The sequence below is a fragment of the Calidris pugnax genome, unplaced genomic scaffold (assembly GCF_001431845.1).
Source record: "Calidris pugnax isolate Ruff unplaced genomic scaffold, ASM143184v1 scaffold18, whole genome shotgun sequence".
Lineage (NCBI taxonomy): Eukaryota > Metazoa > Chordata > Aves > Charadriiformes > Scolopacidae > Calidris > Calidris pugnax.
The window spans coordinates 8,547,991-8,568,853 of NW_015090812.1; the positions used below are offsets into that span (position 1 = coordinate 8,547,991).

The 20,863-nt window shown below is 41.6% G+C and overlaps 1 protein-coding gene across 2 annotated transcripts in view; it reads left to right on the plus strand.

Moving 5' to 3' along the window:
• PIK3R3 (phosphoinositide-3-kinase regulatory subunit 3) overlaps positions 1-20,863 on the plus strand; it is a 67,520-nt gene that overhangs the window by 34,148 nt on the left and 12,509 nt on the right. The window contains exons 1-5 of one of the 2 annotated variants that reach the window (XM_014939346.1): positions 281-543; positions 15,680-15,791; positions 18,085-18,183; positions 19,666-19,846; positions 20,664-20,789. In XM_014939346.1, coding sequence (XP_014794832.1) covers positions 438-543; positions 15,680-15,791; positions 18,085-18,183; positions 19,666-19,846; positions 20,664-20,789 — 624 coding nt within the window. In that variant the 5' untranslated portion in view covers positions 281-437. Of the gene's footprint in view, positions 1-280; positions 544-15,679; positions 15,792-18,084; positions 18,184-19,665; positions 19,847-20,663; positions 20,790-20,863 lie in introns of those variants that run through there. The other variant, XM_014939345.1, reaches the window with a different exon arrangement.

The following is a 20,863-nucleotide window of genomic DNA, read 5'->3' on the forward strand; positions in this document are numbered from 1 at the left end:
CCCGCTTTTTTTTTTACCTAGGGGGTTTTGTTTTGCTTTCAGCCCGGTGTTTTAAAGATACCCCGAAAATGGCGATTTTTAGAGAGAATTCAGGAAAGTGGCTTTTCTGTGGAAAGGTGTCTCTTTAAACAAAAAGAAGCACTATATATATGTATATAACTACCTATCTTAGTTCCTGCAGGGCAGCTGCTGAGGTGGCTGGTGTGGTGGTTGGGTTTTTTTTTTTTGATTGAGTTCAATTTTGCGATTTTTTTTCTTTTAATTTTTTTTTTTTTTTTTGCTCGAAGCGTTATTTTAGAGCGGGGTGGATTCTTCTCGGCTTTTTCCCCCCCTCTCCCGCTCCCTTTTTTTTTCCTTACCCCCCACCCCCTTTCCATTAAAAGCCGAGAGAGCCATTCTCTTAAATTATAAACCTGCCGGGACTTGCCTCTGTCGCGATGTACAACACGGTGTGGGATATGGACCGCGATGACACGGACTGGAGGGAAGTGATGATGCCCTATTCCACTGAGCTGATATTTTACATTGAAATGGACCCTCCAGGTAGGGAGCCGAAGCCTGCCTGCCTGCGCACCCCTCCGCCCTCCATCCCTGCCTTCTCTCCCCTGCCCGTCCTCCCTCTTCCTCGCAGACTTTTTCCCCTTTTGAGAAAAAAAAAAAAAAAAGGGGGGGGAATCTGCAGGGGGGGGGAAGGGGAGGAAATAATATCTGTAATTAAACTTTGCATAAACTTTCCAGGGACTTGAACCTGCCGTCTCCTGTGCAAAAGTATTTTAATACTGGGGGTTTTTTTGAGGGGGGGCTGGGAGGATAACTGCAATTTGGGTGCCTTTTGGGGGGTGGAAGGAGGCAGGAGGAGAAGAGCTGCTCACAGCCCCTCTCCCGAGTCTCCTTTTTTTTTTTTTAAGCCTTTATTGAAAACCGTATATTTTGGCTGTATTCACTTCTAGAGGAGCGTTTTTATTAGCCTCTTCACCTGTGTGCCTTTATGTGCCTGTAACACTTTGATGGTAGTGATTTACCTACCTCCATTCAGTTCCAGTTTAATCGCTTTTACAGTCTCCGAGACCCTTTTCTTTGCCAGCTCTCTTCCAGCATTGACAGATGAGGTGTGTGTTGTCGCTGGATTTCGGTGCTGGGGGGATAATACTTGGGTACAGGCTGGAATCCATCCCTGAAGGAACTGTTACTTTGATAACGCTTAATAACCTTGTTCAAATGGGTTTAACGCAACTTTTTTTTTTCCTCCGTGGATTGCCAGTGCTGAAAATGAAGAAATGCCCTGTCCCCTTACGTGCCTGAAGTTTTCAGATGGGACAGAAAGTTTCTTTTGTGTCTGAAGAGTGAGGGAAGGCTTAGAAGGAGAAGAGGTTGAGTCTTTCTTTGGTAATGAATTAAAGTAAGCATAAATGGGTACTGGTGAAACTGTATCTATACCTGTAAGAGTCTTATGAGGTTGAGAGCAGTAAGGTAATTGAAGGGCCTTTATGTTCTCAGTTATCTGATCCGTACAGCCAGAAGGTACAGTAAAATATGCATCAAAAATCTTAGTCTGCAGAGAAATTTATAGCAAGGAAGTGCTTCGAAGTGGTATCTTCTGTGTGGCATGTACTGTTAGACTTTCGAAATGCGCTTTTCAATCTGTGCTTGAACCGTAGCTTGTATCTCCAAGTGTGGTTTAGTCTCTTTGTTTCAGCGCAGCGAGCTTTTTTTTTGTCTCCTTAGGTATGTGGTACTTTTAATTAAAAGAGGAGGAGGTGATCATCCTGAGATTTCTGGACCTGTACTCACTTCCTCTGGTAACTCTAATCCTTTAAAAATTGGACAGATCTCTCAGACGCACAATACTGGCCACTACTCGTTAAATTCTTGCATAGCTGACACTACCTATTTTTAGACATCTCTCCTGAAAGCGTAAAGTTCAGTCAAATCTGTTTGTTTCTGTGAATTTCAGAGGGTATCTTTCTTGTAAATGCTTTTGATTTTAACTGTTCATGAGTTTAGTATTTGTATTTGCTTGTATCAAGCAAACAAAAACCCGAGTTCCATTGCAGGTGACTTAAAACAATCGGTGTGGGGGTTTTTATTAAAAAAGATAAAACCCCTTTAACGGCTTAGTTTGAGGAGGCTGCTAAAAAGGGCTGGCTGAACTGAACTGGTCAGAAAACAACTTTACAATATTTCTGCAGGAATTTGGCCACATAGCCTTACAAAGTTTGCATTAAGAAGCAGTGCTTCTATCATTAACAATGCCAATATTTCCATCATTGTAGCCCTATTGTCAGGGATCAAGGATCTGCCTGGTCCAAACACCAGTTATCAAAAGGACTTAATGTTACATGCTGATCCCTGAAGCGTTCAGTAACTTTATCTTTCATATTTTTAAACTAGAAAAGCCAGAGCTGGAAGTGATGCATGGTGTGATCCCCATGTGTACGCCCTGATTTCACAGAACTACAAGTTTTAAATTGCAGGGGGAGGGAGAGAGAGCGTGGCGGAGGTGGTCTGCTTTCTCCTTCTCCAGAGGTGGGGTGGGAAAGCGTTTTCTGGTCTGGGATGATAGGTCATCCCTAAGGGGAGTGTGGAGGAATTTATTTGGAAGACTTAAACACTCGGCATGCCTTGGGATAAAGTCACAGCATTTGCACCCGGTAACAACCACAACTCCATTTGGCCCACTTCCAACAAAAATTTGTGAAGGTTTTCAGTACAGCATTCCCCCGCGCGGTGGCTGGAGTTCCTGAGCCGCTGAATGGTGGCAATATGTTTTCTCAGCAGCGCACAAACTAACAATATGCAGCGAGTGTCCCCGTTGCCAAAGGAGGCAGCAGGGTCTTTTGTTCACAGAACTTGCGTGAGGAGATCCCTGGTTGGTCTTTATGCTGCAGGACTGGGCATCTACTGGTACCAGGAGCCAAGCGTCTCAAATCACGCATGACTGCTCGTGATTACATTTTAGTGCGTCTGAACTTCAGGCAGAAGACAAAAGCAAGGTGAACATAATGTGAGGTGTCACCCGTAACCTCTAAGTCAAGGGTGGGGATACTGTTTCTTGTTAAGGGCCAATAGACCTTTAATTTATCTTGGCAGGCTGTCTTAATACCCACCTTAGCCTTGCCCAATAATAATGCAGAAATAAAATCCAGTGATGGCAGGCAGCCTGCAGCGCAGCCGTAGCTTCTGTCAGGCCTCAGTGCACCTGCACCAGCTTATCAGTGTGCTCGTGTTTTCTGTCCAGGGTTGTAGGTGTGAACGGATGCCCAGAGCAGGTCCTGAAGCCTCTTTGCTAGTAGGCTTGCTTAAAAATTCAAAAATAATAATAAAGTTGATGCCTCTTTCACGCAGGAGGTTTGTTGTGGTTTTTTTCCCCAACTCCAGCAGAGGCAGGGTCAGGCAACAAGGGATTGCCAGCTTTCTTCTAGCTTTTAATCCATCCTAAACATAGGAGTGGGACAGTTTTCCTAAATAGAACAGTGGAACTAGGGATTTGGTTCTGCCAGCCTTGCAAAGCATGCCTCACAGCAGTACAACTAATGCAGGAGCAGCAGTGGTGACAACCAGCAGGGTGACTCCTGTTACCTAATGCTTTTTCCTTCTGCTCTCATGGCTTTTGGCACAATAAAATGTATCGCTGGCATAAGGTAGGATCTATATGTGGCAAATAATACTAGGTGCAACTAAATAACTTTTCAGTGTCTAAAAAGAAAACTAGAACCATCAATTGCATGTAGCTAACATAGGAGCTTCTAAACTTTCTAATCAGGATTAATTTAGAGTCATATGCTGGTTCTGGCACTAGGAAACTGGCTGTCAGGGGTTTGGTTGTGTGTTTGTTCTTGCTGTGGGTCTTCCTGTCTGAAAAGACAAGGAAATAGGTTACTGGATTGAATTTAGTTTATATTTAACAGTATCTGTTCAGGTCTGCAAAAAGTTGTTACTGCCAGAAATTAAGTTTTTGAATGGAGGATGTTGAATTGACTGCAAAAGTTACCAGAGTATCTAAAGCATAACTACCTACATATTACCTCCCTTCTACTAAGTAGAACTATGTCTTTCCCTCTGTAGATCTGGGATATATTATCAATTGTGTTGATGATAAAATGTGTAATCACTGAATACATTTTGTCACAGTTGGATGAAAATCAGTAAGAGTGTTCCGCTGGGATTTCAGACACAGATGTCAGCAAAGATATTTGGCTCAACTACAAATTAGAGGTTAGTTTCATTTGTGTGGTTTATGAAGAAAACCACAAGTTTAAAGTAGCCTTACTAATGCAGAATGGGCTCCGTCTATTTATAAGCAGATAATAGAATAAGTGTCTGTCCCAAAGCTGTAAGAAAGCTACCTTTTCGAAGCCTGTTAGGCCCAGATAAGATCCAACCGCCTTTATAGCTTGATCCAACCATCTTTTTCAAGAATATTACTCTTGCCTTGTGTGCTGAGACCAGCTGTAACAATGCTCCTGTTCCAAAATCTTTTAATAAAGGGGGGGTAGGGGAGCAGGTGGGCAGCAATAATCTATAGGCTGCTTAGTTTAGTCCACTTTGCAAAAGTAGCACTGCCGTTGTATGAGTGAGACAAGTATTCAAGGGAAAAAGTGTATTTAATCATTATAGTTTCTATTTTCTCCTCGTATATAATTTGACAACCCTTGTTTTAGGGAAGTGATACTATAATTGTAATTTGGAAAACATAGGGTTCTGATCTCAAGGGCAGTGTTTACTCGGATACCAGTCTTGCTGTATCATTATCAATGTTATAGTGGAAACTGAATGTGGCTTCTCAAATGGGGTTTGTGGTAAGCAGTAGCCAGATGTAGGTGAACACTGCATGTCTATGCCTGACTAGTTTTCCAGTGGGAGAACAGATGCAAATTTTAATGGCATTGTCAGTATTGTCCTTCAGCTTATCTGAGCTGACTCCAGAAGCTTATCAAAGAAAAGTTCTGCTCTTGAACAACTTTTTTTTTTTTTTTTAAAGATGTGTTACATACTAGTGCATGTAATCAAGACAGCAGCAACTGTCTTGGTTGCAAATTAAGTCTTGCTGAAAGTCACATTTCCAAACAAGCAGATGTTGGGGGTTGAGAGTTTCCTTATTATAGAAGGGAAGTTTGTGCAGACTGTTTTGGGGTAGAGCAGGAAATAAATGCAGCTCAGTGACTTGTATTCTTCATATCCAGAAAAAATATTTTCATTGGAGTCTCAGCTCCTTTGAGGAAAGTGATGTGAAATGCTTGTATTCTGTTCTTGTTACACCTAGATTTCTCTACTGGCCTTTTCATTTAATGATTGCTGTAACCATTTTTTATTTCTTATTGCATTTTCAGGCTTGCTTTTGCATTCCTTGCATTTGATTTTCATTTTGATGGCTCTAACTGTTAAAGAATATCACTCATCAGCTTTCAATTAAATACATGAACACAAAAAACAGCATCATTAATATAAAGTGAAGTGATGTTTTACTTGAGATGGGAGAGCCTGCTTTAAAAGGCTGACATTTTTGTTTATCAGTAGGCTTTCAGATGATGTAGAAAGAGTTGGGGAGGGGAAAACTTGCTGAAGGGAGTTTGTTCAGCTCTGTCTTCCTTAAAGCTGTAGGTTTATGCAAACCAAAACATGAGAGAACATTCTGCAAAGAAACCAAGCTCTTCACCACGCGTTTGAAGGGAAAATCTGCAGCAAATGATATTTCTGCAATTGTTATTTTGAACAATTTTGTGTATTGCATGATGCCTGTACCTGGCAGGAGTTAATCACTGTGGTGCTTCCTTCCACTTCACCTGTTTAAAAGGAGAAGACTCTCCTTGGAGTTTCCTTTGGGGAATGTTGTTTTCCCAAGCAGCAGAGTTCATTTCTGTCTTTGCCATTGCCTGTATGGTGTCTTATTCCAGAATGAAGTTATTTCGGCTTATCTTTGCTCTACAGCTTGGGAAAACAGAGAGGCATAGCTGGTCATACACATCTGCACCCAGTACTAAAAGCAGTTGGGTGCCTTACATCATCTCGTGTTGGTTGTTTAGTGAGTCACTTTTTGGGCAGAGAACTAGAGAACACTGGAAACAGCAGCATAAAGAATACTTTTATCAGCATTCCCTGTATGTTTTAAGGCTTAGGCTTTATTATTGTCAAAAAGACTGTTAACTGTGTTGAAACAGGTTGCTATAAAACTTTGGCCCCATTAAAGCAATAGGTGTGTTCTACTTGGATTTTTGGAAACTCGTTTTCATAAAGTAGGTTGCTGAGTAATGCCTAAAGAACAGTCTCTGCTCGTGTACTAAATGCCCCTATGGAAATGAGTCAGATTTTCTTTTTTTTTCTTTGGCTTTTTATCTTGTTTCTTCTGACAGGTTAAAAATCTGCACAATAGCTAAGTAAGCAAGAATTTGCTTCTCCACATAATCTAAACTACAGCATATGAGCTGGTGCTGGGTCCCCAAACGATATCAGTGGATGTTACCTCTTTAGAAGAGATTTTCATTGTCCTCCTTCTTTGCTGCGTCCTCCACTCAATAGACAAAGATTTTGCAATATTTCAGTGAATACATTCCGGTACCTTAAGTTCTTCTAGCTTTTCTGAAGAAAAGTGGCTATATACAGGGAGTTTTATAAGAATTCGTGGAGTTTTATACGAATTCGTACAGTTCAAAAGAAGCAAACTGCAAGTGATGCCTGTTTGTAGCCCTTTCCAAAAAGGACTCCAGCTGCCCTGCTGGCCACCGACCAGCCGCCTGGTGAATCCTGATGCTGAAGCACAATGCACTCTGAAGCTTTCCTCTGGCTGAACGGGATCCAGGCTCTTCTCTGGCTTTGAGTCCAGCAGCACACTTGAGATGGCTACCTTCCATCCAGTGCTCTTTGAAAAAGGAGATGAAATACTTCAACTGCCTCAACCTGTGACTGCTTCCAGCATTCACCCAGACTCTCCACCAGTTTTTGTGAACTGGAAAAAATGTTATTTTAATGATAGTTCAGAGGAATGTTACTTCTAAAATCAGATAGCTCTGAAGCTGGTGCATGCTTATTTAGGAAAGGCTTGAAAAATTTCATGTTTCTCAGCACAAAAATCTGTGGCTTTGGACAAATCAAAAAAAGATCAGTCTGTATCTCCTTCATCTTGTTTGTTCTTTCACTGCAGAATAACTTGAGTTTTGATGTCACTTCAGGACTGTTGTACTTCAGGTCAGTTTTCTCCTCCCAAGTATAAACTTCCCATTTCCTTCTATTAGCTACTACTTGCTTTGTTACTTTCCTTCTCTTCCTCATGAGAAAAAAAAAATCCACAGGAGACATTTTTTCAGGGTTTTTACATTCTGTAGCCTTATCCTAAATTTCAGCCTCTGCAGTCCCTAAAAATCAGATGCTGCAGATGATCATTTTTGCTTTTGGAGGAATTCTTCCTTGCATCCCTCCCCTCAAAAATACCCAAAACCAGAACTGCTGTGATGGAGCTAGAGAAAAATTGCTGTAATGGGGGAGCACAGCCCACTGTTCTGGTGTGTTTTCTTTGTGTGTGGGCAGCCGGGCTTACAGTTCAACCCCTGCCCAAGAAGATGTTCTAGAGGTGAGATGGATGAGAAGTTCCCTGGCAATATTGTGTAAGTTCTGTATTCTCTTTCAACCCAAATTTGTACATTGCAATTAAATTTCCCAGGCTGTCAGTACTCATGCCACACTGCCCTGTATAGTCATCTTGAGAACATTATAGGACTCCAGATCGCCGGCCTTCCGAGGAACTGCTCCCAAGTGTCAAATTAGAAGTCTTTGGTGGTAGCGGCGTCTTTACTCTGGTCCATCTCCTGTCTCCAAAAGTAGTCTCTTGAAGGATGCAAGGAAGCTTGAGTCAATGAGATGAACAACTAAGATCCTTTCCATGTTGAGAGTACGGTACAGTCTCACTGATAGGTTTTGGGAAAGTGAAAGAAGTCAAACTGCTGCTGTGAATTTCATGAAAATATTTTGAAGGATCACAGTGTACTTGAGTGAGGAGATTGAATCTGTTTCTTTTCTTACACCTTGAGATCTCAGCATGAGCAATAGCCGTGCAGTCTGAGCCTGGCTAGACCACTCCGTGCCTGCTCTGAATCTCAGCTTCTGCAGAGGGCACCGTGTAGGACTGCGTGGGCTGGGGCTTCTGCCTTTGTGGAACATCCTTCAAGATCAAGATCAACTTAGAAAAGATGATTCATGACACAATGTACAACAGTTTTCCTCTGAACACTTTTCTACCTTCAAATTTCTTCTGGAATCTTGATTTGAAATACATCTTTTGATCTTGATTTAGATGGCTCTCTGTTAGCAATTTAGGTGGTGTTGAAATATTTCTACTTTGGTAACTAGAAAAGAGCTTGACATAGTGCAAGGGCAGGTACTGTATGAGGAATAATTTTACATATTGCTCTGAAAGATGTGAGCCAGTGGTAAGTTGAAATAAAATGCTGCTTAGAGCAGCAAGTCACATGTATTTACAGCTGTATTATTACTATTTTTAAGTAGGCTCTTGTGCAGCAAACTTCTCAGTAGCACCGATTATTTCTGTGAGTTGGTTCTCCTATGAGTTTTGTACCTGATGCCTGGATGGATGGTTAGTCTTTGAAATATCTGGGGGAAACAGCCCTTTGCTGGTTTTATTTAAAATGGCTTTTTCTTTTGGCTTTGGTAGGTCTCCTAGCCATAGTGTGTCACTGCTCAGGCCTGACTTTGTTCTCAGTCTTCCACAATAAAAAGCTAGTTCTTCGTTCTCAATCACTGTAGCTCTGTGCTTGTGCTATATTTTGTGTTTCCCTTACTCTTATCCAAAAATCTATTTCCATGTACTGACCAAAGAGGTTTTTTTAATAGCTGTTTGAAGACTCTACTTGTGGAGGGGTAGAAAACATGCTGCGGTATTTCATCTTTGAAGGCAGTTAATAAACAAAAATGAGAATCTCCTTGCCTTTTATATTTACTTCTAATGTATAGTCTTCTAGACCTGGCATTGGATACCATAAAGAACAATTGCTCTTATTGAATGTTTCAGATTTCATAGACAATAAAATGGCTGCCACGGACTTTCATCCAAAGAGTTGGTAAAAGCCTGGGCCTAATGGCTTAGGAGATAAAGCTGTTCCTTCCAGAAGTGAGCCAAGCATGTGATGCTGGGTAGTGACAATCTTCGGGTGATGAAACATGGCAAAAGTTCTAAAATACATCACGCTTATTCAGTGTTCTGATCATGCTCAGTAGGTAAAAGAGGGCTTATCCTTTTTCTCCTTCTCATGTTAACTTTGGGACAGTCATCTCAACCCTGTTGATCCTGGAACCTCTGACACTGCTGTAGCTTTGCAACTGTTACACTATCGTGTGGGTTGAAAGTAAAACTGTTTTTCATCAAGCGGTGAAAATAAGTTGATTATTTTTTTTTGGCTTTGCAACTTCATGCAAAGGTTGGAATGAAGGGAAGATACTGTGTTACTTTATAATACCGAAGTCAAAGATTCCAGCGTCATTTATCTGCCAGTGAGCATCTTCCATTTCTTCCATCTCAGCTCATGAAGTAAGAAGCCTTGTGAAGTAGTGAGCGGTGCTTGTGAAATGCCCAAAATAATTCAGGATTTGAGCCAACCTCTTCACATACTGTTGTCCACCATTCTGCAGGTGTCCCAGAGCGGATAATCTTTTAACCTGTGTGGTAGCTACAGATGCCTGTGAAGAACAGAGTGCAGCAGAAGTCTGGCAGGCTGTAGGAGGTGAAACAGTGGTTGGGAGGTGTGGGAGAGGACTGGATAGCTGGGGAGTTTTCAAACAAAACAGATCTTTATCAAAAAAGCCAATTAATCAAAACTGAAATATTTCTTAAAGGTGTTGGGTTTTATGAAAGTTCATAGAAACACAAGCAAAGCTATAATGGGAGTGTTTTCATTGGAAGCCTGCCTGGCTTTCTGCCAACTTGTCTGCTGTTTTCTGTAATGAGATATTGAAAGACTTCAATTCTTTGAATATGTCTTACTCTTTGGCATCTCGCCTGCTATGGGGGAGGAGAGCAAAAATGCGAGCATGCCTGAGGTTCTGTGGCCAGCAATAATGCGATCGAGTAGCTTCCTTCTCCGTCCCTTGAGGAGTTCTCAGTGCATGTTAGCTGCCCTTTGAGGAAGGGCATCGGTGCTCAGTACTTTGCAAAAGGGGTCTTGGCACAAGAACTGAGGAGCTGAGATGTGGAGCTGCCAAGATAACTTACCTGCCAGGGTTGGGGAATGAACTGCTGTCAGCAGGTGCGCACGACCCTCCTCTTTGTCAGCTGGAAAAATCTCTGCAAAGGGATGAGGATGGTGCCTTCCTGCTCTGGCTGGCAATTTCATGGAAATAGTGTGCAAAAAGCACTTTTGTTCAGCGTATGCTTTTTTTTTCTTAGGTGTCTTGAGGGGATCTCATGCAGCAGAGACAAGTTGAGGACAGGACTATTGAAGGAGGGAAAGATTTTTGAGGTTTTGCCTTAAGAGTGTTAAAGAAATTGAGAAAAGTGTTTGAGAAATTGAGTAAGACTACAGAGAGCAGTTAAAGATTGGGGAGACTTTATTTTTTAAAAAAAGCTAGCCTACATTTTCATTCCAAGTCTTCATCTATACCTCCAAAGGGAAGAAACCCTTCTGTCCTTAAGGACTATATCATTAAAATGTTAGCTGGCCTAACAGTGGATTGCTTGCATGTTTCCATAGTAATGACACTTTCTAGAGCTTTATATTGCAGTTTGTAGGGTATCTACTGTACATCAGCCTTTTTGAAGCTGGGTAACTCTCTCCAAAATCCTCTGATCTGTTTTCTGCTTGTCACAATGTGGAGGGAGAATAGATTGAGAGTATGAGAAGGCTAGTAAACAAGCTCATGGAAGTGCTGAGTGACTTCAAATTGACTTTATCAGAGTACTTGGTAGTTGAGATTATTTGTAACAGTAAGACAGAGTGATACAGCTTTTAACCCAGTTATACTTTTAAGTTATCTGGCCTGCAGCTCTTGGAAAGTATGGAAGAAATAAGTTAGGGAGCCATTCTTAGACTAAGTGGCATCTGCCTTGAAACTGCAAATTAGAGTTTAATTAACTGGCAGGTTTATCATGTACGCAAATACTGCAGCCAGAGAAGAAACGGGCTGCTCGACTGGATGCTGTGTGGGATGTAGCACTTGGAGACCCAAGGCATTCTTCTTTTCTTCACACCTCCTGAATTAGTGCCATTTGAAAACCCTCACACAGAGCGCTCGGTGGCTCTTAGATCATGTAAACTTGTGAAGTTTTTGATTCAAAGCTTGAGAAGGAAAAGTGCGTATGTCATGGAAGTCACGGTGTACTTTGTCAAAATAAAACTCGGGATTCGTAAAGCCTATTGTTTTCTACAAGATACTTTAAATTAAAATATAAATACAATGCTGCTAAACTTCAGACGCTTGCCAGCTTTCTTGGTTGTCTTGGTGTTAGAGGTGGTTTGAACTTGAGGGAATCAAGTCAGTACAATCTCGAGTCGCCCTTTTAAAATGCAATTCTCCGCAGTCAAGAAAGCATCAAAAACATTACCTTGGCAAAGCCTAATCAATAGGCTTTTCTCCCCGAGGACCTGCGCTGCGGCTCTGCGAGCGGCTGAGCTGAAGCTACCTGCTGGAGCCGGCACGGCAGCCTTCGCGCCCTGACGTCAGCAACATCCGATCCCGGGCCCCGCCGGCATTGGCTGCCGCCGTCTCCGCTCCATCACCAGCTCTTTTTTATTTCCCCTTTTCTAAGTGACACTGATCTGGGATTGGGATTTAGCTCAAGCTAGGCTGCTTGGGGAAGCTAGAAAGAGGGGACTAGAGTTGCTAAAGAAAGAAAAACCAGATATGCCCATGAGGGAAAGCTGGTCGGCTCTCATCCCTGCGTGCCAGGCTGGACCTGATCTTGGGAATGCACTTATCTGGGAGCAGAAGGGTCCAGCTGGGCTGCTGCCTTTTGGGTTTTGGAAAGATCTGTGCCATAAAGCTGTCCCAGAGACACGGTAGAGGAAGGATGCTTGCGTATCTGGTGCTAACAGCAAGTTATTTATTAGAACAGATAGATCCATTGTGCTGTTAATCACTTGAGATCAATGTTCTTTCTCTCCCAGGAAAAAGGAGGCAAGAAACCATCAGGATCGTTCACCTCAATCAGAGCTTGTTTTGAGATAAAGTAAGATTGTGCCTGTGGCTAGATCAGAACTGGACCCAGTGACATGGAAAGAAACACGGCTGCTCTTGAAAGCATTTTTGTTGACTTCAAGCCAGCCTTATTTTACTTTACTGTAGAATTTTAGCTCTCTAATGTTCATCAAATTAGGTATATAAAAACTGGATTTTAAAAAAAAAAAAAACTAGATAAAAATCTGTAGACTCTTTAGGGCTCTTTGTAGCTTTTCATAGAAATATCACAGGATTTCTCCTAGCAGGATGGTTAGTACTGTCTAGGTACTAGTAAAAACTATTTTAGGATGCCTCTTCTAGTAACCCATTGGGCCAGCGTTATGCGAACACCAGTAGGGTGGATGCTGCTCAGTTATAGTAGACTTGCCATGCTATTTCAAAATGTTCCTCGTATCATCACAGGTTCTGGGCTGTGGGGTTTAAACTACCTTCATGCTCAGTTCTCCATTTGCACAGACTACAGTCGTAGCAGGCTGAGGGGGTAGTCAAGAAACACTGAAATGGATGGGCATGTTGGTCTACTGGGTAAAGCAATAGCAAGGGCCTGGCTCCGTATCCAAGATGGGGAAAATCTATTGTGACTCAAAGAGTTCAAAGTATTGAAAGTAAAGAATTATATCCGTAGTTCTCTGGAAACAGGATCCACCCTTGCAAATACTTTTGTATTTTTAAAATGTGCAAGCTATTAAAAAGCATTTCTCAAAAGTCTATTGTGAAAAGGACTCACTTCCATGAGTCAGGTTTTACAGGAACTGTTCCAAGCTTTATTCTTCGCCCTGGAAGAATTTCCTCCCAATTCTCATGCAGAATTAAGTTCTGCAGACAACCCCTGATAGTGAGAACTGATACTTATCTATTAAGGGAAAGAAGGGGGGGGGAAAAACCCCACCTGTAGTAAGGACACTTGGTGTAGTGCTCTGTGTCCATATGCCAATCTCCTGGCTTTTACCTTTCTGCTCTTTGTTAGTTTGCTTTTCTGTGCCCAGTGCTTTGGAGTGAGCCCTAACAAAGCTGCTAAATAATTCCACAGTATATAAAGGAGCAAGGCTTAATCTTACAAGGAGGGCTAGAGAAGTATTCAAGTACTCTAGAGAACACTTGAAAGCCTCTTCTGGAAAGCCCCTATTACCAGTGTAAAACAGGCTTTTACACTGTAAAATACCTTGACGTTTTTGATATGCCCAAGCCTTAACTTGCAAGACCCAGTGAAATAATTGCTGGTGCTGGTACAGTTTTCTAAGAACTCTCCACGGTGTTGTGTGATGTTGTTTTTGAGATGAATCTCCATGCACTTGTTGGTGACTCAGAAGCTACAAAAGAATCTAGACTAGATCAGAACATCTACAGGTTTTCTGAACTCAGATTTACTGCCATGTGCAGACACTGATGAGACTCAGAACCGCTGTGTGTCCTGTCACTGGCTATGAGCATGTAGGGTAGCATAGCCCAGATGTGAGGTGGGGAGGAGGGAAGACCTGAAGATCCTTTCTAATTCAGGAACTTTGAATGGGGGAGATGGAACAGCATCGGGCACAGTAAATACCGTGTGATTCTACAGGCTTAGCCTGGATATATGCTCCTCTGACCCCACAAAAGTGAGGTAGGGCTTGGAGCCTGAAGCAAAGTAGGGTTAGAACAGTGTCTTACTCTCAATGGTGCTTTGTACAAATACTTAGGCACTATACAAACACCTGTAGTAGTTGAGGTAGGAGTAACTGAAGCCTCTTTACCAGGAAGCTACTTCACTGAATCCAAAGGTTTTCACCTTCCTTTTATAACAAGACCTGTTATTGCCTCACTAGATATGTGCACACCTGAAAGTTCCCAGCTCGCCCCATAAATAGAACCTGTATGCTATGGTTTAATGCTCAGTCCCGCAGAATGAATGCTGCTATCTGAATCAGGTGTTTGGTCAGCAACCCCAGGGTGCAAACGTCTGGGTCAAGGTTCAGATTTAGTTTAGATTGGCTCGATTAAAGATTCTACTGGTTTGTCTGAGAACAGTGAAGTTACTGTGTCGGATATTCAACATGAAATGGTATTTGGAACTGCAGTTGGAACACTGTTTTCTCTTCTTTAATGTGGGAGGTGTGGCTCGGAGGTGAGCAGCTGGATGTGCCAAGTAGCACACCTCTCAGTGTTAAGCCATTCCGTGCTGGAGCTAGAGATCAAAATCTTCTTTCTGCTCCCTTTATTTGTATTTCTGCTTGTACACCGGGATTGTGTGCATCTGAAAGATGGCTGTTGTCGGCGTGTCTGCTCACTGATGCTTGTGTAATCTGATGGCTAGGGCATAGGGCTGGGAGCACAGATGTTCTGGGGCTGACTTAAAAATGTGCTGGTAGCAAATCAATGTGTGTAGCTGCTTTCTTACTCTGAATTCGAATGTTACTCTGTCTCATGAAATGCCTGAAAAATGCTCAGTTTCGGTGGTAGTGTTCTTGATAAAGCGTTCAGCCTCTGCAAAGCAGGGGAGAGCACTCCAAGACATCTTTCTCCAAGAAAACAGTGTAACGCAGTTCTGCTGACAGGCAAGTCTCTACCAATACATGAGCATGCCTGTGGCTGCTGAATTACTCCTGACATAGGCCTTACATTCAAGACCATGATAAAGTTGTTTGAGCAAAAACTGACCAAATAGAAAGAGCTTCGGTGCATTGTATGCCCCTACATTGCATAACTTATTTTGAAAACAGAAGTAAAAGCCTTGAGTTGAGAATAGGGAAATACTGGGTAGGTATCTACTACGCCTGCAGATGTGTTCTGCTTGTCATTTGGGGACTTGGAGCATCCCCTTTCCCGTGGTGAACACTTCAGCTATGTAAAATAGCATAGGCACTCTAATAATGACCTAATGTCCCCTTTCTCCTTCCTTCAACCCCTTCCTTTACCACCTCATGTCCTGTAGTAGTCAGAGAGTCATAGCTTTTGTTCCTAACAAGAGCCTCAATGACAAATCTAGTATAAAATATGAACCTTGGGTCTAACCTGGATGTACCACTGCTCAGCCACCACTTCTCTCACTAACAGCATTTTTCCCTCTGAAGAAGAGTCCACCCGTTTGCCCTTACGAGTTGGCATAAGGACTGGTGACACCTGGGCAACTGGAGTGTTTCCATTGTGGTGCACAGTGCTCTCCAGGCTGTGGCTTTCAAACACAATACACCTTTGTGACTTGTTTGGAGGTTTAGGCAGTGATTGCCCTTGTAGTCTTGCCTGAGCCAGTCTTCCTCTTAACAAACACTCTTGTTTCCTCGTCCTCCTTCCCTTTCCCCTCCCTCAAGCATGTGTTTGGTTTGACTACTAGGAAATCTGGGATCACAGTGCAGTTGTTGACTTAAAATTCTTTAGAAGTTACAAATTCCATTTATTTGGAGAGAGCTTGAAATCTAAGTTCAAGATGCCTGCTTTCTCTTGTTTTTTCCCTATCATATTTCACTAACAAATTAGTGATTGTTTTCCCCTGTTTACCTTTCTTTAATCTGTTCTTCATTTTCAGCTCTCCCTCCAAAGCCCCCCAAACCCATGACTCCAGTCAATACGAATGGAATAAAAGACAATTCCAGTTTTGCTCTGCAGGAAGCAGAGTGGTACTGGGGGGACATCTCAAGGTAAGCCATATTACAAAAATATATGAATTAAAATATATTAATATATTTTGTTAAGAATAGAATTAGCCTGTTAAAAATCAAGAGAAAAAGAACATGCCTATTTCAGGCAGCATTTCACAGGAGGGAAATGCTTCAGGACTATACTTGGCAAAGCACCTAAAAGAAAGTATTTGGCTGGATTCAGGACCTGTGCTTAAGTTGTTACTGTTCTGGTGCAGATATTGCTGGTCTTGGTGACAGTTATTTTGGGCTTCTAAATTTCCCCATATACACAGTGTCTTTAAAAAAGAGAAAATTACTCCATTCAAAAGAAAAGTGCTTCAGCAAACTTTCAGTAGGAGCCTTGCTCAAAATAAAAGGAGTTACATTCTTATTTTTGCTTTCTTTAACATCTGGTTAAAATTGCGTCTGTATTAATTTCTATTCCATGGTGGTCATGGTGTAAAAATAGCTCTTACAAATGCTAACCTTCATAAACTATCCTGAGCAGATGATACAGACTCATACAAAATAAGTTTTACCTTTTAAGGAAACCCTTTTCTATGCACTTGAGAAAAAAAGGTGGCTTGTGTTAGGTTCAGAAAGTGAAGCGCCATTGCGCAATTGCATAAAAGCACTGAAATGTCCAGTCATCTTTCCCTCTTAAGACCCTTCCAAAGACTCTAGAATTTGGAATTGTAGGGGGAAGCATGAGCATGCTGGGAGAGTGATCAGGAATTGCTCAAACTTGTGCACATAAAACTTTGAAACACTTTGTCAGATAGAGGCAAGAAGAGCGTGTTTGCCACAGTAATTCATTGAAGTTCTGAGAAGGGAAATAAAGTTTTTATATCTTTATTGTACCACCCTTATCTTTATAAAGCAAACCCGCATAGATCTTGCTTTTGAAGGGCCTCGGCAGTGATATTTTTCTGTTAATTCTAAATCGAAGCAGAGTGGCAAAACCTGATCACAAAACCCACTAGGCAGGGTTGTTTAAAACTGCTCACATATTGGTATCAGTTTATTGACTGTGGATTTGTTCCTCAATTAACAGTGCACGTGATGGCATGAGCTAATGCAGTACAAATTACATTGGAGTGGCTTTATTAGGTTAAAATGTGATACACACGTAAAGATGCAATTGTTTGTGACTCTAATTTGACAGCCAGCAGGTACAGACTGCATTGGGCCATCAGGGAAGGAGCCATGTTCTTCAGTCAAGAACTTGTGCTAAAAATTTTGTCACAAGCTCCAGGGTGCAATTTAGAGGCATAAGCCCATGCTCTCAGATCATATCTATCCATTGAAAAAGGAGGAGGCCTCTGGAGTTAATTGGGTCCAATCTGTAAAATGTTCTGACAGGAGTAAGTGGATATGCACGTGATACTTAATAGGAGTCAGTTTTACTAACAGAATGGTTTTCAGGCAGCTAAATCAAAGCTAAGGCTATTTTGTAAGAATACTTTTGTTCCTGTGTATTTGAACAAAAAAGCTGCTGTTGATTTTTTTCTTTGTAAGATTCAAGTAGACTTCCTACCACACTCAGATAATGTTAAGGCTACCTGATAAACTTTGGTTTCCAAATGATTGTATTAAAAAGTGCTTAGTGCTTCTAAGAACCTGTGAGGGAGCTGTTATAAAGTGAGATATGTAATCTGGGTGAAATGGCCAAACCTGGCAAAACACTTAACTCTTCAGCTGAAATAATTTTCTTAATGCTTACAGGTACTCACTTTCACTAAAAGATTTCTTGATTTAGCTTAAAGCTCTGGAATGAGTATCCTTTTGCTTCAGTTGTAAATAAGGAAAAGTTGCACTGAAGCTAGCAAGGTTATAGTGGTTTAAAACTGCTGTAAATAAGATCAGAGTTAAGCCAATAATGAGTCTCTTGAGACTAAAACTGTGCTAAACTCTAGACACCTTTGAGCTATGATGCGAGAGACCATTTCTTAAGAGGTCAGGACTGGCTTCTCAAAGGGCACCTGTTTCCAGTGTGGGCTTTAAAACCTGAGCAGATTACAGGGAAAGGTTGTGAACTCTTGAGACACAGCCACTACTGTTGCTTAAACAGAGACTTCTTCCTAAGTGGCAGTTGACTGCAGCTGCTACTTTTTAGTGTAACTACACAAGTCCAGACTTGCTTTCGGTGGCCTAGAAGACTGGACAGCCTGAGTGTGAAAGAAGATTGCCTTATATTTTGAAGATTGAACTACTTACACATGCTTGTGTTACTGGTTCCAATATTGATACCGGGGGCAAAATTGATCATGTCCTTAATGCTTCTAATTTTGCCTTCTTCTTCATTCTCCAGGGAAGAAGTAAATGACAAATTACGAGACATGCCAGATGGAACATTCCTGGTGCGTGATGCGTCAACCAAGATGCAGGGAGACTACACTCTGACATTACGGTAAGCATTGAGCAGTTGTAGCCCACACAGTAAAATCCTGAGTAGTGAGCTGCTATACCAGTGACAGCAGTGGCTGTGTAATGCTGATGTGGCTTAACTTGAGAGATGTTCCCAAAGATACTTGAGAGATGTTCCCAAAGATACTGTAGATCACAGAATGAGCAAGTTAAGTTGCCAGGTCTGATAGTTGGTTCTGTTCTGTGCATTGAATACTGTCCTTCACTGAACACTGCTCTAAGGATCTCTGTGTAGATTAGATGGGACTTAGGGAGGAGAGCTGTAATGCTTCATAGTTTCAGAACTGCTAAGGTAAAAGGTATTTATAAACTAGGGTTTTGATTAATGGGAGCGTGTTGAATATCTCATCAGCCTACAGCTCTGGAGAATTGAACAGAACGTCTTTGTAAAAAGAGTATCTTGTGCTTTCTGATCTGAAGTTTAGGAAATATTGAATTGGAGCCATGTTCCTTTTTTCATAAAAATTGTCTGCAAGTGGCAGACTTCCCAGAGCTGCCCCAGCCCTGTCTACTGCAGTTAGGCAGCAGACCTCATGTGACTAGCTGCTGGTGCCTTGCCCAGCCTGTCCAGCCGCTTGCCTCTGCCAGGCTCCCAGGATTGGCTGTTAGAGGCAAACAGGCGAGGCGCATGAGCCACGGCCTCTGTAGCACACCTTGGGGAGTTTCTACGATATGGTAGATATTTGATCTTGCCCTGAAATTCTGTTGTCTTAATGGCAGGTTTGACCCCAAGGGTGTAGCTTAAATTCTGCTTTGACTTCTGCCTTGAAGTTCACAGCTTGTGCAGTAAATTTTGGCATGATTTGGTTATTTTGCTCAATGCAGGTGTCTTTCGGAACCAAAACTGAGAGTGCAGGAAGGACAGGATATTGTCTAAACAGTCAGTTGGTGGAAAAAAAGGAAGCAATAAGCACTACGTGTGGAAAATGCTAGAATGTATAAATCTGGATAATGTAAAGTCTTAAACTTACAACCATCTTGTAATCCTCAAAGGATTTTGTTTAGGTTCATGTATCCTGTATTAGCATCTATAACTCAAAAGACTTGTTAATCACTGTATAAATGTATATTCAGTTGTATACTATTAGTGACCCCAAAATTGCAGGAAATTGTGGGTTTGGGTTTTCATATGGCTCCCTTATTCAGCTTTCAGCATCCTCCTTTTCCCTTGCAAAACTTCTGGCAAAGCTAGGTCTTAAATACCATAAGCAGGCTCCAGAATGAACACATAGGAAGAGATTTACTTTGGGCTTTGCTCCTGTTCAAATAATATCTGCTGGTAATTCGGTGTGTGTTGACTCTTAAACTTCCAATATCTGCTAGTATGTAAAGAATCACTCTGAAGGTGTACAGTGTCAAAGCCTCTTGTCTGGGAATTTCATTGGTGTCTTTATTAGCAGCCTTAATGTTGAAGAGGGGTAGAAGGTACACAGTAAAACTTCTGAATGGCTGTACTGTTTTACAGGAAGGGTGGCAACAATAAACTGATAAAAATCTATCATCGGGATGGAAAATATGGCTTTTCTGATCCACTGACATTTAATTCAGTTGTGGAACTGATTAACCACTACCGCAATGAGTCTCTTGCTCAGTATAACCCGAAGCTTGATGTGAAGTTGATGTATCCAGTGTCCCGGTATCAGCAGGTAAGATCTGTCTCGGACCCCAAGAGCTGTTAGTGCAGACAAGAAAAAAAAATGCAAATCTGTATATGATTTTGCTTTCTCTGTGTGAAACCAGATTGATTATTTTTTTTTTAAACTGGAAAAAAGAAAGGCGAATTTTCACATTTGACCTCACTTTGCTTGTAATAATGGGTCTTCCAAATTGTCTAGCTGTTTAAGATTCTTCATTTTATCAAGTTTCCAGTCTCCATCTGAGCAGTGCAATAGAGAAGTGAAATTTTGACATGCAGCAGACTTGAGCCTGAGAAGCCTATTTTTTTTCCCCACGGGCTCGCAGGGCGCTGTTCTAGACAGTGTTGCCCTTGAAGTGCATATGAGCACTGCAGCGGCTTGCTCTGTGCGCAATCATCTACATTTTTCAAGAATTTTTTTTTTAAGTTTTACTTAGTAGCCCGAGACATTGTCTTGCATTAAAGAAAAAGAACTGCAGGTTTTTGGGGAAAAAAAAATACCCTGATCTTTAACTTACGATTCCAAGCAATTGACTTCATCCTTTCTCCCATAGACACTGGCAATCCTTGACCTGAACGGTTTTTGGAAGCTTAGTTTTTTGCCATAGTTCTTTGCATCCTATAGTTCCAGTTCCTACTGTCTGTAAGCTGTGGAGCTTGTTGCATGGAGGAAGGGGGATTTAAATACGGTGTGTGTGTTCTATAGAAACCTGATTATAAAAATGATGCTAATAGCTGTAAAATGCAAATATGCATAACTGGATGAATGAATACTCTTAAGGAAAAGCTGCTTTGCTTGAAGACTTAATAGCTTTTTGTATGTACAGGATCAATTGGTGAAAGAAGATAATATAGATGCAGTAGGTAAAAAGCTTCAAGAATACCATGCTCAGTATCAAGAGAAGAGTAAAGAGTACGACAAATTGTATGAAGAATATACCAGAACATCACAGGTTGGTGGTTCTTCAGCTATGTGTAGACTCTGTTTCTTGTTGTTTAAAAAGTAAAGAAAATTATTTTAACCTGT